This window comes from Heloderma suspectum, chromosome 6 (genome assembly GCF_057233095.1).
Source record: "Heloderma suspectum isolate Gila_16-S chromosome 6, 16-S_ref, whole genome shotgun sequence".
In the NCBI taxonomy this organism is placed as follows: Eukaryota; Metazoa; Chordata; class Lepidosauria; order Squamata; family Helodermatidae; genus Heloderma; species Heloderma suspectum.
This window is the reverse complement of record NC_139463.1, coordinates 77,729,197-77,745,121: the sequence shown is the minus strand read 5'-3', so window position 1 is coordinate 77,745,121 and position 15,925 is coordinate 77,729,197. Positions and strand designations below refer to the sequence as shown.

At 43.4% G+C, this 15,925-nt stretch overlaps 2 protein-coding genes across 2 annotated transcripts; both read right to left on the bottom strand.

Annotated features, from left to right (window-relative positions):
• Positions 1-404: 404 nt before the first annotated feature.
• On the bottom strand, positions 405-1,358 carry LOC146341295 (olfactory receptor 11A1-like). Its single transcript, XM_084807353.1, has one exon. It carries the CDS (start codon positions 1,356-1,358, stop codon positions 405-407), a length of 954 nt encoding a protein of 317 aa, XP_084663479.1.
• A 10,442-nt stretch (positions 1,359-11,800) lies between these two features.
• Positions 11,801-12,799, bottom strand: LOC146341294 (olfactory receptor 11A1-like). The gene has a single exon (XM_084807352.1). It carries the CDS (start codon positions 12,797-12,799, stop codon positions 11,801-11,803), a length of 999 nt encoding a protein of 332 aa, XP_084663478.1.
• Between the last annotated feature and the right edge of the window lie 3,126 nt (positions 12,800-15,925).

The following is a 15,925-nucleotide window of genomic DNA, read 5'->3' as shown; positions in this document are numbered from 1 at the left end:
GAAACATGGCAGAGCCTAAACATGCCAGACATTTGCTCAGTGCTCCCTGTGTAGAAGTTTAAATGTATGTGTCGTTCTTGGGGGCAAGGCCACCAGGCACAAATATATGAACCCTTTTGTAAACTTACTCATATTACAACCATTTACTTTGATATATGGTAAGGGAGAAAGCAAGGTATTTCCCTGTAACATAGATGACCTACCTTACACTGGTTTGATAAAGTGATCAAAACATCATCCAACAAATCATTATTAAGCCCAAGGGCATAACACAGTAGCCAGTTCAGAAATACGCAACTGAAAACATATTTAGATAAATTCAGCCATAACAGTTTGAGATAATGCTAATAGAAGGAGTTATACAAGCAACATCTCACAACTTAAACAAAAAGGGACAAATACAGCTAAATCCTTGCAAATATAAACCATCTGCTATATAATGTTCTCAGGGCTTTGTGAACATCTTTGTTTCTCAAACTGTAGATGAGGGGATTGATCAAGGGTGTCAGGACTGTGTAGAAGAGTGAGAAGACTTTATTGAGGTCTCTCAGAGTGGGGGTGTCTGGCAACATGTAAACAATGATTATTGAACTGTAAAAAAAGGACACCACAGTAAGATGGGAGAAGCAGGTCAAAAAAGCTTTACGCCTCCCAATGGCAGAGGGGATCTTCAAGATGGTGCTGATGATGTAAACATAAGATGTGAGAGTCAGTAGAAATGGGATGATGGTATAAATGAAAGGCAGGAGAAAGGTGGTGAGTTCAATCAGGCTAGTGTCACTGCAAGAGAGTTTTTCCATTGAGATCAGGTCACAAAAGTAGTGATCTATTATATTAGGGCCACAAAAGTATAACTGAGCCAGCTGAGATACTACTGTGCAGGTAACCAGCAAACCATTTATCCATGTCCCAGCCATGAGCTGAAAACACAGTTTCCAATGCATAATAGAGGCATAGTTCAAAGGTCTACATATGGCCAGATAGCGGTCATAGGACATTGCTGCCAGGAGATATGTTTCTATAGCTACACAAGAGCCAAAGACATAAAATTGGGTGATGCATTCATTAACGGAACTGCTCCTGTCCCCAGTAAACAAGTTGGTCAACATTCTGGGCAAGATGATTGAACTATAGCATATCTCCAGGCAGGATAAGTTTGCCAGGAAGAAGTACATGGGGGTATGAAGATGGTGGTCAGCCACAACTAGCAAAATGATAAGGATGTTCCCAGTTAGTGTCAGAACATAAATCACTAGGAACAGCAAGGAAATAAGAGGCTGCAACTCAGGGAGAACCCCAAATCCCAAGAGGATGAATTCTTTGATGGTTGTCTGGTTGCCTTTCTCTGTGCTCCCCATTGATTTAATCCAATGTAGGTCACACCAACCCTAGAATATAAAAATGACATTGTCTTAAACGTAAAGGCATCTTTCTACTCTTGTATTTCAAGTGAATAAAGAATTTTGATTTGGTCTTGTAATTAGACAAGAGCTTTTTCCTTAAATCTCTTTATGTAATCTGAAGCTAAGGAACTACACAGATGTATTATGCCAATGTGTTTTGTGACACAAATACTGTCCTGAATCTGTCTGAAGTGGCTTCCATGGTCTGCTCCCCTACCCGCCCCCAGGACCACCCCATTTTCCCCCATTCCATGCTCCATTTACATGCACAGAGATGGCAGTGGCACAAAAAGAACTGTACTGGCTAGGAGGGGGTGGGAGGGGGCAGGGAGCGTTAGGTCCAGAAACCAAAAAATTCTACTGCCATCTCAACAGTGTCTAGAGGCTTGCTCTAGACTATTGGATTGTGAGGATTCTGGGCAGGGGGAGAGACTGGCTTGGGGGCCGCTTACCTTCCCTCCTGCCAGCCAAAAGCCATTCGCCTCCTCCCTAGGGATGTACGGAAGTCACTTACCTTTTCAATGGGGTGATTCGTGGGGGGGGGGAGGTGTGGAGCACCTAAATCCAAATCCAGCCGGCTCCGCTCCATGGAGATACCGCAAAGCAACCGGCTGGGGCCGCCCGCAGCCAAACCTCTGGCCGCTGGGCAGCCTGCAGGGGAAAAAAAAGAAAACAGTGTATGCAAATGGCAGCGGCTACAGCAGCCACCATTTGCGTCCCCTTTTTTTCACTGTTTTAGCCTACGTAAATATTTACGTAAGCTATTACAGCAAAAAAAGGGGGAAGGCAAACGGCGCAGTGGGCGCTATTTGCGTTCCTTTTTTTTCCCCGCCGTTTTAGCCTATGTAAATATTTACATAAGCTATTAGGGTGAGAAAAAAAAGGAACACAAATGGCACCCACTACGCTATTTGCATTCCCCTTTTTTTCACCGTAATAGCTTACATAAATATTTACGTAGGCTAAAACAGAGAAAAAAAGGGAACGCAAATGGCGGCCGCCGTAGCTGCCGCCATTTGGGTATGCTGTTGGGGGGGGCATGCCGTGATAGGCTACGTAAATACTTACGTAGCCTATCACAGCCTCTGCAGGGACGCAAAAGGCGTCTCTGCGTTAGCCATGATAGGCTACGTAAGTATTTACATAGCCTATCACGACTACGATGAAGAAGTGAATGGCGGCCGCAGGGTGGCTGCCATTCACAAGTCAGCGTGGACAGCAGCAGGTAAGTGCTCCGTTTTGTGCACGTTTTGTGGGGTGGGGGGTGGGGGCTTCATTCTGCCATGGATTTCGGGGGGCCGAATGCACTGGCATTCGGCCTCACCGAGATCCATGGTGGAATTCTCTGACATCCATAGGGATGTACGAAAGTCACTTACCTTTTACGAAATTTGATTCGCGGTGGGGGGGAGTTGCTCCATCCCTCCCCCTGAAATTCTGTCCGGGGGGGAGGCGCCCTGTCCCTCCCCCCCAACATTCTGGCCGGGGGGGAGGCGCCCCGTCCCTCCCGCCGCAAATCCTGGCCAGCCGGGTCTGCAAATGGCGGCGGCCGTAGCCGCCGCTGTTTGCGTCCCTGCAGTCAGCCGTGATAGGCTACGTAAATGTTTCCATAGCCTATCACGGCTGAGTTTAAAAAAAAAAAACCGCGCATACGCAAATGGCAGCGCCCATGGGTGCCGCCATTTGCGTTCCTTATTTTGGCACGTCTAGTCTACATAAACACTTACGTAGACTACGGCGAAAATAAGGGGAATGCAAATAGCATAGACGCTACGCTATTTGCGTTCCCCTTATTTTCGCCATAGTCTACGTAAATGTTTACATAGACTAGACGTGCCAAAATAAGGAATGCAAATGGCAGCGCCCATGGGCACCGCCATTTGCGTATGCGCAGTTTTTTGTTTTTTTTTTAACTCGGCCGTGATAGGCTATGTTAACATTTACGTAGCCTATCACGGTATTTTTTTAAAATCTAGGCATGATAGGCTACGTAAATCTTTACGTAGCCTATCACATTTGTTCTTTTTTTAAAAAAACTTGGAAATGGCGGCAGCGGCAGCCAGTCAGAAGACCGGCCGCAGCGGCTGCTGCCACTGAACCGCCGCCGAACCACCACCGGAGCCGCCGCCGCCAGGGAGATTCGCCCAAGGTAAGTCCCGTCCCGGGGGGGGGCGGGGGGGCAGACCATTTCGCCACCGATTTTGGGGGGCTGAATGCGCTGGCATTCGGCCTCCCCAAGATTTGTGGTGAAATTCTCTGACATCCCCACATCCCTACTCCTCCCTGTCCCTGCCGATTGCCATGTCTTAAAAAAAAGGATTGCTGTCTTACAGTATTATTGCAACAGCCTACATACTTTTTTCTTTTTTTACATTTTATTATTGAAACTATGATAACAAATATACAAAATAAAGAATAATAAGATGTATACAAAGAAAACCCTTATCCTACAAATACAGAGTTTATAATACATAAATGCAAACTTGTAAAAATATAAAATAATGAATATGGACAAATGCTATCCTGGAATTAATCTTTCCAAAATGTAAGACACACACTCCATTTTTCAATAAACCTATTCTCAAACATTCTATTATCCCTTGCTCTTATGTAGTAAGTCATTTTCATTGTAATAGCAATGTCCCATATCCTGAAAAAACAATCGGGCAATGAACTTTAAGAATACCTGTATGCTCCTTATTAGCCAAGAGTGAATGCATAATTTCTCCTGGGGATGTCCTTTGATGTTCCTGAATCAGCAAAAAAATGGACCTAATTTCAGGGTCTAGTTAAAGAGCCTCTTCTAACATTCATATTATGGCCCACAGATCTTTAACCAGAAGAGATATTTTAAAAGAAATCCCCTATTTATGTCTAATTTTATTCTGCCTAAGTTGAAGTGTCAGAAATGTACATTCCTTTCAATTTGTTTGTATTTCTGGATGTCAATCTGTAATATCTCAGTCGGGGGTTGAGAGTAATCTAGAAGGGTGTGTAGAAATCTCTGATGGTTGTCAATTTGTTAAATACCACAAAAATGTCTACTGCAGCATACTGGGGAAAGACTCGTAGGGGTGTACAGATTCCCCAGCATCTGTTCAGGTGCGGTATCCAGGGGGGGAGGTGATCCATTCCTCCCCCCTGGAATCCTCCAGAGCAGCTCTGCTCCGTGAGGATTCCGGGGGGGGGGGAGACTGGCGTGGGGGCCTCTTACCTTCCCTCCTGCCAGCCAGAGCCGTTCGCCTCCTCCCTGTCCCTGCCAATTGCCATGTCTTTAAAAAAAAAAAAGACGATTGGCAGGATGTGCCCATAGACTTTGAAGCCCACACACACACCGCCGCCATTTGCGTTCCTTATTTTGGCACGCCTTAGTCTACGTAAACATTTACATAGACTAAGACAGAGAAAATAAGGGGAACTCAAATAGCATAGCGTATATGCTATTTGGGTTCTCCTTATTTTCGCCGTCTTAGTCTACGTAAATGTTTACGTAGACTAAGTTGTGCCAAAATAAGGAACGCAAATGGCGGCGGCCATGGCCGCCGCCATTTGCGTACGCACGTTTTTTCATTTTTTAAAAAAAGTCAGCTGTGATAGGCTACGTAAATCTTTATGTACCCTATCATGTTTTGTTTTGTTTTTAACTGGAAATACTGGCGGCAGCAGCCAGTTGGAAGACCGGCCGCCGCCGCAGCCAGGAAGATCCGCCCAAGGTAAGTCTCGTCCCGGGGGGGCAGGCCATTCCGCCACCAATTTCAGGGTGATCTCCCCAAGATCCGTGGCAGAACTTTCGTACATCCCTACCTCCAGTCCTCCTGGAGCAGAGGTAAGTGGTCCCAATCCGCTGCAGAATCCTGAGGCCGGATTCCAAAGAATCTGGCCTCATTTGAATCCACAGTGGATTTCTCTGACATCCCTAGGAAAGAGCATTGACTAACCTTTTTTTTTTAATCCTCCATAACTTTGGATTTAAAAGTATTTGTCCAAAGCAATTTGGAATATTTTCATGTGCAAAGGATAGCAGCTGAAAACATTTCACTGGTTTTACTGGGAAAGGATGTTTGAGTCAGGTGACGCTGTGTAACAAGGTTTAATAATTTAGCATACTGGCTAAGGGCGCAATCCTATGCTTGTTTAGACAGAAAAAAATTGTACAACTCCCAACATCGCTCAGCCAGCATGGCTGGCTGAGGGATGCTGGGAGTTGTACATCTTTTTTCTGTCTAAACAGGCATAGGATTGCACCCGAAGAGACTGAGCTACTAATTAAGAAGCATCTATTTTGATTCTCACCTCTGATGAACCCACTAGGCAGCAGTAAGCAAACCACTAACTGCCCTTTCTGCGGTACATGTGATAATAACAATGACTTACCTTACAGCGATGTTGCAACAACTGGATTGCAATTAGATAATGCATGTGAAGAGCTATGAAACTCAAAAGTCCTATAGAAAAGTAAAGCTTTACTATTGTTCTCCTAGGACCTCAGGGCATCAAATTAACTTTTTATTTCCACACAGGAATCTTGTCAGGTAGGTTGTGCTGGAAGACAGTAGGTGTATTCGGACACTCACAGGGGGAGGGAGGGCTGCGGACCCATGCTGTGGGGAGGGGAACCACAATACATCCTCCCTGCACATGACTGCCAAACCATGGATGCTGTAGGTGGCTGTGTCTCTGGCCGCTCATGTCAGTCTACGCAAGGTCTCCACACAACACGGTAAGCCACCCCGGGGCCCTTTACCCACTCTGCAGAGCGTGGCTTCTGAGGGAGGGTGTTGGACCAAGGGTAGGCAGGTAACCTCCCCCACACACACACAACATGTTAACCACTTGTGGGGAGCTCCTGGACCCTACCCACCATGGGTAAGCATGTCATGTGAACACAACCAGTGACTGAACAAAGGTCATCCAGTAACTTTGTGGGCTGGGTAGGGATTTAAAGCCAGGTCTTCCCAACATAAGTCTAACACACATTCCGCAGCACCTAATTCTACTGCACCACAGGGTTAGAGTTCCAGGCTGGCAAGCTCTAGGACTTTAAATCTAAATGTTCTCGAGCCATGGGCTGCAGCTATAAGGCTGAAAGGGTGTGCGAGGGTAAGCCAAAAACCCACAAGCAGTCATAGGTCCATCTGTTAAGCAAGATGTTCTAGAGCTAAAAAAGCTCCCATATCCCTAAACCAGTAGAACTTTAGAATTCTGAACTAAAATTCATGTGGAAATGCCAACGCATCATATACCTTTCCAGATTAGTAAATTCTTACAATGAATCCCAAGACCACAAATATTCTCATCTTGAAAAATACTTCAACCTGAACGTTCACCAAATAAAAGTCTGTAACTGAAATTTATGTCTGGAAGGATTTCTTATTTCTTTTTAAAAGATATGTGAATTTACTCTCAAGGTATCTTTGCTGTGGGATTTTTTGACTAACCATGTGTAACTTCAAATCTCATAGCAGAAAAGCACTGTATGGAAACATCACATATAGTCACAATTTCTCATCTGTACCATGGGTACAGATAAGCTAACATATTTTATTTATGCACTTCAAGCTTTTTGGGTTACACGAAGGTAACTAAACAAAAGGAAATGGAAAATGTTATTAGAGTTCTCAGTGACTGACTTCCTGAAAATGATGTTAAGACCCACCGACCCCCCCCACACACACACACCTATCTTGCATAATATTTCTTTTTTAAAGAAAAGCACAACACAACAACAACATAAACACACAATACACATACACTAAAATATCTCTTAAGATTGTAAGATATCTACCTTTGGCTCCCCTTATGCAACAAATGCTTATGATTATTTTCTAGTTCTTATCTTAGTTGTATCATACATTGAGTTCACAGACATTGTCTCATTTCTCTCCTAATTTTAACATGAACAAAAAGAGAATTAACCATCTCAAAGTTCAAAATCCACATACATAGACACACACCTATCTTCAGTCAGACTTGGATCATACTAACTAGATTGTTGAATGAATTACTGAGAAAATGTATGTCAGACATTTTAAATGCTCCAGAGCACATACAAATGGTTGCTGATCTTATTAAATGAAGAAAGGCTATTTGTCTTCAAGAGTGTACTCAGCCATTTTGATTGGGTAAATGAGAGTCCTAAAAATGGAAATATTTTGCATAACTTCTACTGAAATCCTGACTACTCAGAAATAAAGCCCATTCCATTTAATGGAACATGCTCCCAGATCTGCAGGATTACACCCTAATTTAATCACAGGAGGCAAATATGATTTCTGCTCTTTCCCACAACATCCTTGGATTTGTGCTGCCTCAGTTCTCAGTGTTAGATAAAGCTTTCAAGGATGGAATCTCACAGACAGAGAGGGTTGGCTCCAGACTTAGTCAGAGTACATCTGTTGAACATAATGGGATTTAATTTAGGCAGGACTAACTTAAATCCCAGTAATTTCAACAGGTCTGCTCTAAATATGACTACATTTGGATCCAGCCCGAAGTATATTCATATGGGATTACCACTTACCTGCAGTCAGTTACTCTAGCATTGGGAGATGTTCCAAGAATCACTACCAGTAGCAGAGGATTTCTCTGAATCGTTGATGAAAAGCAATGGACTTCCAGTTTAACTGGAAGAACTGCCTTGGCTGCAAAATGACTGTGCCTGAAAATACTTCTTGCCCAGATTTAAAAGAAGCGAACCGGGGGAGTTGCTGCTGATTTTTTGTCTGTCTGAAAAACACTGTTGACGCAACCAGTCACCTCAACCCAAAGGAGATGCCTGTATTCACTCTGGCTCCATGGGACTCCAATACTGTCTGGGGAAAATGTAATCTCATTCTTCTGTAGGTTGATTCAGATATACAAAATCTGCAGGGCCACATCCATAAAGAGAATTCAAAGTGTGATGCTGGTAGTCCATCAATACAGTTGCAGCTTGCTGGTGGTGATCTCTGCATTCATATCTGCAGGAAATCCAGCTTCTTTTTTCACTGATTTCCTTCCAAGTAGCTAGGGTGTTATCCATGGATGGTTTGGGATACACGGAACATCACAGATGCTGTTATATTTGTGGAGGGCTTTCCACAGGGTTTCTACTGAAGGTGTGTAGGTCAGGAGCCAAGTATTCCTAAGATACCAACCCCACAAACACAGAGAGATACATTATCATCAGTTCTGAATGCCCAAAAAGGTCTGTCCTGTATCCAAATTCCTGATTCAAATTAAGGCTGAAGCCAACTTTCTCCCTTGAGGATTATCAGCTCAACACTGGGTGTGTCTGAAATTAAGGGGCCTGAAACCATAGGGGAAATAGGAGTGACATCAAATTCAATTCCGGTTAATGGGAGTAGAGGTGTGGCACAAATTCTGTTCCATTTTAATCTTCCTTTTATATCTATTATCGCAGTCAAGAATGTGCTCCTTCTGGCAGCTGGCAATCATAATTTTTCCCCAGAATGTCCTGGATATGGTATACTGGGGATGAGAGGGGAGGGAGATTGAGGTCACTAACTGGAACTCTGTGTCACCTGAGGTAGAAGAGTTGAACATTAAGAAAAAAAGGGGCCACTGCTATTGCCATATCACAGCCACCTCCATGCAAGCTCTAACGGATGAATCTTCAAACAATGTCATTCCCTTTCAGCAAATCACTGAATTCCCCCCTCCAGTTTCATTGCCTGAGAATGGGATGGTGAATTTGGTGAAAAAGTGGGTGCTTTGCTTTTTCATTCAGCTTTAACTGAAACCAAAAAATGCATTGTTATTTGCTCCATCTGGTGGCCATGTAAAAAAAGAAAAAAAGAAAATCTCTTTCAGCTTCTCATCTCATCTGCTGCTTCCTGTAGTGTTCTTCGAGCACCTTTTGTTACCACATGTCCTCATATGCACATGTATGTGTCTGTACATGTGGACCACCTGAGATGTTTTTAGCCTGAAGTCACAATGTGCTGCAGCAGGAATCAGGGTGCCCTGGTGGAGAAGAAACAACAGACATGGAACTGTTCGATGGAGAATTAGCAATGAGACAAGAGCCACTAATCAGCTGCATACATTGTTTATTACAAATAGAAAATAAGAACATGCAAAACAAAACAAAAAACCTGGATAGGACAGGCAGCTCCTTGGTTAATACTACAGAGGAAATTGAGGAAGGAGGAACTTAATGTTCAATGAGGAAAAGAGAGGGCAATAGACTCCATACACATGTGGAGAACTGACCTGGTTTAGTGAATGGAGTGGACTCGGCTGATGGCAATGTGTTTGAGTGGGTCAAATGTGTTTGAGTGGGTTGGACAAGCTGACAAAGAATGGAGCTACAGGAGCAAAGAAGAAATTAAAGTACCAATACCACCTATTCCAGAGCAGGAGAAAAGGGGTTTTCATTTTATGTATAAGCTGCAGTCCACAAGGTTGTCCTCTGATAGTGAGCCAGAGGAGTTATCCTTTCTGACTGTGATGGGGACTTTGCCATTTAAAGGCTTTTCATGACAAGCTGGGGGAGTGGGACACACAAGGCTTTGTGTTCCCTTGGAGTGCTAACAGAACAGAGTACAAAATAACAAAGCTGGATGTGGATAGGGAAATCTGTGAGGGCAGAAGGGCTGGAAGGTGAGCAGAAGGAGCTTCAGGGGAGGCTGAGCAAGACTGCACTCTCTCACACTCAGTGGGTAAACTCTTCAATCTCGATTGTTTGGTGGCAGGTGTGTGTGTGTGTGTTTGTGTGTGTGTATTTCCCAGGTAAGAATGGAAAGCTAGGGTGGGGGATGGTGAGCATGTAGGTAATGTTCCTTTTCCCCATCACCAGCAGTTTTGTGCAAATGTGCAGAATGCATGGAGGTGCGTGGTGGAAAAAATGGCTTTTGCGTGCAATATTTGAGTGGAGGTTCAGCTGGTTCAATCCAACTGTGATGGACGCTTATGAGTGATAATGTGTTTACTGGATATCATGGTGCTCTAGACATGGATGTTTCTCTCACCAGGTTTTTGGGTAAGCCGGTCAAATTTGGTGCACCTTGATAGCTTGATTACTTTTGGACCCAAGCAGGATAGAAGGCATCTCCATGTTCCAGATATCTCGCACCTCTTCGAGTGACTAGGGCAAGCCAAGTCCGTCAACTTGTACATGGTAAAGGAGAATAGCTACTGCACCTTGCTACATTGATTGCTTGTCCAGTATGCTCAAGCATGTATGTTCCATAACTTCCTGGACAAAATGGAGACCTTTAGTGTTAGGTTTATTGGGGCATGTTTAAAATGGCAACAGCGGGGAGCTCCTCAGTAACAATTGCCTGATTTTATGAATGGTCAAGTTTGCAAAAAAATCAGTCATTGTAATATGTGTTTTTATATCTATGTAACAGATAGAATGCTGCAAGTTTAATAAATGTAATCAGCTCTGCAAAGTGTGAGCTTTCCCCTAACTCAGTCAGGGGCATTCCATTTGCTTGCATGCATGTTTGTTTGATCATGATGTGATGTTTGGTACAGAACTAAAGGACACAGTTCATATTCTTGAATGACATCAGGAAGGCTTGCACCTAAAGGTGCTCCCCCAAAATTCTATTTTATTGATTGATTGATTGATTGATTTCTATGTTGTGTATATGAGGGGAATGTGCATGCAAACAGGTTTATATTGGTGAAAATATTATTCAAAAGGCTTGCAAGAATGTGTATATTTAGTGAAAATACATACAAATACATGTGTTGGAAGAAATGCATGCAAAAATCCATTTGAAATTTTAATACACACATTTTTTAAAAAAAAAATATTCTTTAAGTTTGGTGGGAGAAACCAAATTCAAGATTGGAAAAGTTATCAAAGTTCAGAACAAGCCAAACTTAAAGAAAAATGAGAAACCGATAGAAGCAAATGGACATCCCAGATCAAACCAATTCCCCACTGCTTTTGTTTATTAAACTTGTTATGAAAAGGTGCACAAGGTTAAGGAGGTAAATGAGAAAGCAAAGTCTTTCCCAGTAACTCAGATGACCTTTCTTAAACTGGATTGATTCAGATTAGTCAATTCATCAATCAAACTGTTTTTGCTAAACTGAAAGCCATAATATGTCCACAATCAATAATTGAAAACATAGGAAAACAAATCCTAATGCAACCACAACCATTGAAAGAAAGTGACTTTCCACACAGAGAGCCAAACAGAAGGGTGTATTTAAAACATGTGTATCCTTTCCTCAAAAAAGGCTCAAGTTAGTTGTGATGCTCTCTCCCTCTTTTCTCTTTTCATGAACCCTTTTCAAGTATGTTTAATTGAGAGAGTGTGATGAGCCTAAGAACTTCTAGCAGGCTTCATAGCTGAGTGGGGATTTGAGCCCAGGTCTCCCCAAGCCTAATCTGACACTAACCACTACAAGCAGATGCAGCTCTTACAAGCCTTGATTCAAGATCCTGGCTGAAAAATGGCAAAGGAAAGGGAGGAGTTCAGCTGAATCCTTGCATGACCTGCCAATTTGCAACATACTATCCACAGGGCTCTGTGAACGTCTTTGTTCCTCAAACTGTAGATGAGAGGATTGATTAAGGGGTTCAGGATGGTATAGAAGAGTGAGAAGACTTTATTGAGGTCTCTCAGAGTGGGGGTATCTGGCAACATGTAGACAATGATTAGTGAACCATAAAAAATGCAAACCACTGTGAGATGAGAGGAGCAGGTCAAAAAGGTTTTCTGCCTCCCAACAGCAGAAGGAATCTTTAGAATGGTGGTGATGATGCAAACATAGGATGTGAGTGTCAGTAGAAATGGGATGACAGTGTAAATGAAAGGCAAGAGAAGGGTAACAAGTTCAATCAAGTTTGTATCACTGCAGGAGAGCTTTTCCTTTGGGATCAAGTCACAAAAGTAATGATCTATAACACTGGGGCCACAGAAGTATAACTGAGCCAGCATGAATACCATTATGGAATTGCCTATGAAAGCATTTATCCATGCCCCAGCCAGGAGTTGAAAACACCATTTTCTTTGCATACTACAGGCATAGTTCAAAGGTCTGCATATTGCCAGATAGTGATCATAAGACATGGCAGCCAGGAGATATGTTTCTATACCAGCACAAGAGCCAAAAAAATAAAATTGGGTTATGCATCCACTAACAGAAATGAACCTCTCTCCACTAAACAAATTGGTCAACATTTTGGGCAAGATGACTAAGCTATAGCAGATCTCCAGGCAGGACAAATTTGCCAGGAAGAAGTACATGGGAGTGTGAAGATGGTGATCAGCCACAACTAGCAAAATGATGAGGAGGTTCCCTGTTAGTGTCACAATATAAATCATTAGGAAGAGCAAGAAAAGAAGAGGCTGCAACTCTGGGATATTCCCAAAACCCACAAGGATGAATTCTGTGATGGTTGTCTGGTTGCCTTTCTCTGTGTTCCACATTGATTTAATCCAGAACAAGTCACACCAATCCTAGAATATAATCAGAAGGATGTTGGATTTAATATAGAGGCATCAACCAAGTCTTACAGGTTACCATTTGAGCATACTGTGAATATTGGGTTGGGCGTGTTATCAAACCACTGAGGGGGTTTTTCCTAATATCTTCCTGTGGAATCAGAGACTAAGGGACATCGCAAATTTATTGTGCCAGTGGAGATGTGGCATATGTCAGACAGGAATATGACAACAGGAGTATGTCAGACAGGGTTGAATGGTATATAGCCCACATGGCTTATTGTGCTTAACATCTCTGCTTGGAGACTGGTATTCTAACAACTTCCTTCAATTTGGGGTCTTAAAGTGTTTTTCCCAATGTATTTGGCGTTTATCTACATGCAAGAGATGGCACCTGAAAATATTTTCCTAGTCTGACTGAATTGGATATGAGAGCTGTGGGGCAGGGAACAGGGTTTCAAATTTAGAGTGGTGATTAAGGGCAGAATCCTATTGATTATACCCTTGGTGATCGGAAGTCCCCAAACATGGAGGCATCTGACCATCCAATGCAGGGCAGGGAGAGTGGCAGAGGCAATCTTCATCTCCCCATCCTCCTGCCCTGCAGATTTCACTGGAAGGGCTTTTTAGCCTGTCTAGAAAGGGTGCTTTGGAGTGGGAGGGAAGCAGTCTAGAGGAGGCTCGGGATAACTCATATCCTGGCCTCTCCAGTCTCTTCCCCTCCCCAACCACCAGAACGCCCCATTTCCTCCTTCTCTGAGATCACTTTTCCAAGTCAGAGAGCAGCCAGTGTGGTTCTTTCATCACTGGCAATGAGAGGAGAGAGGAGGAGGGTCAGATCTCTGACTCCCCCTTCCAAGGTCAGAGCACTGTCTCTGACCTTGAAAGGGGGATCTGAACAATACTATGGTCCCTAGGACACTCGCCCAGGGCCCATAGGATTGATCTCTAAGAGACTGAGGTACATATCAGGAAGTGCCAAGTCTGAATTTCACCTCTGCCACAGGCCTACTAGGATGGCAAGGAAGAGACAAGCCAATGGTTACCTTGTGCCTGTGTAAAGGGTATGGATCCAGGTCTCCCGGCCCATTGTAAGTCTAACTCTCATTCCACTACACTAGAGGGTTAGAGTTGCAGGCTGGCGTGCTGCTCCTGGCCTACAGATTGGAAAGGTTATACAGCCATAGCTGTGGCTATCGATGCAGGCTGCAAGAGAGAACAGGATAAGAAGCTGCCAGGACTCAGTCTGTTAAGCAGCCATTTCTAGAGCTAAAAATGCTCCTGTGTCAATACGCTGGGGGGACTTTGGAATCCTGAACTGAAATTGGTGTTGAAATGCCAGCTCATTCTATACAGTTCCAGACCAGATTAGTGAATTATTACAATCCCAAGCCCACTAATGTTCTCCCCTTGAAAAATAGTTGGACCTGAATTTTCCACCACTTACCAAATACAAATGTGGAACTGTTAGATACAGGTATAGTTAAAACGAAGACATGATTTCTTACTTCTCCAAAAAGGATTGGCATGAATTAACTGTCTAAGTATCTTTGCTATGGGAACTTCAGAAAAATCATGTGTTCAAATCCCATTTTTATGCCCCCACTCGAAGACTCCTCCGAGGAGTTTGAGGACCAGGAAGCACCCACTACCAGCAATGCCCACGAGCTGTCAATAGAACAGGAGAAGCCCAGACCCTCAGGGGTGACTGCCACAAGGGTATCACCTGTGATGAGAAGGACTCTGCCTCAGCAGACAGCCCTCAAGGGAGATGCCCCCTTGAAAACACAATAATTCAGGAGTGCTAGACCAGGCCAGAGGCCTCCTTGTGTGAAAAGGTCTACTCACACATAGGGGGCTTGGTCACAAGAAGGACCCTTTCAGCTGCAATCCCTAACAGCTCACAGCTCAGTCTTGAGTGAGGCTCTGACAGCCTTTGCATAAAGAAGCAGTGTAAGACTGAGATAATTTCTGGAAGTGACATCAGCCACACCTTCCTGACCCCAGTTTACCTTGACTTGGGATTGCTTCCTTGACTGCTTCCTGGTATGAGTACTTCTGGACTCAACTGCCTGCTTGTTTGCCTGCTGTGTTGCCTGGAGACCCTGTTGCCTGTTACCTGGACTCAACTCTGACCCTCCTTCTGCCTGCCCCTTGTCTGCTGTGTTCCCTTACAACCTTGTTGCTTGTGACTCAGACTGTTGAGATCTTCCCTTTTGCATAAACTTTGTTTGTGCTGTCCACCTTGGAACTCTTGAACCATTGCACATCCAACTCCTAGGCTTGGACTTTGGAAGTGTGAAACATATCAGAGTTAGGGATGCATGTATTGTGAAAAATTTGTTCTGTCTGCCTTTCATGGATTATCAGGTGCCATTCATTTTGTTCTCCGCTCATTGATGGAATTATTTTTTTTGTGAGTTTCCAAATTTACACAAATCCACATTTGAATCCCCCCAAATGTGCAAAGCCCCCCCCCCCAGCATTTTCATGCTTTCGCCTATGGAGGGAATTGAGTTTTTTGGCCTTTTTATTTTACGTACTTTTATGTTACTAAATTTCTGCAAAATTCCAGAAAGTTAGAAAAATTGACTGCAAATCCACAGAATCCACCCAACTGCGGAAAAGCTGGTACCCTGGGGAATCCGTGGGTTGGATTCATCAAAATTCGAACTCATTTGATTCCACTGTGGATTTCTCCAACATCTCTAATCAGACTAAGGGTCAGTCTCAGTTTGCTATCTGTAAGCAATGTCTATACATGACAGAAAGTTACATACTTCAAGCCTTTTGGGATACACAAAGTTAAGTAAACAAAGACACTGGAAATAATTATTTGAGAAAGACATGAACGACATCCACCTGAAACCTATCCTTCACAGTCTGACCCCTTCCCTAAAATACTCAGTCTGACTCTGATAATATGGACTGCTAATATTGTTATATAAATTACAGAGACAATTTATTTTAGGCAGTTTACCTGCTCCAGCCCAGATAGTACATTTTCTATCATTATTAAATGAAGACAATGTAGTTGCCCTCAAATACACTCAGCTGTATTGATTGAATGAGTGGGGATCCTAAACATGGACATATTTTGATGAAAGTACT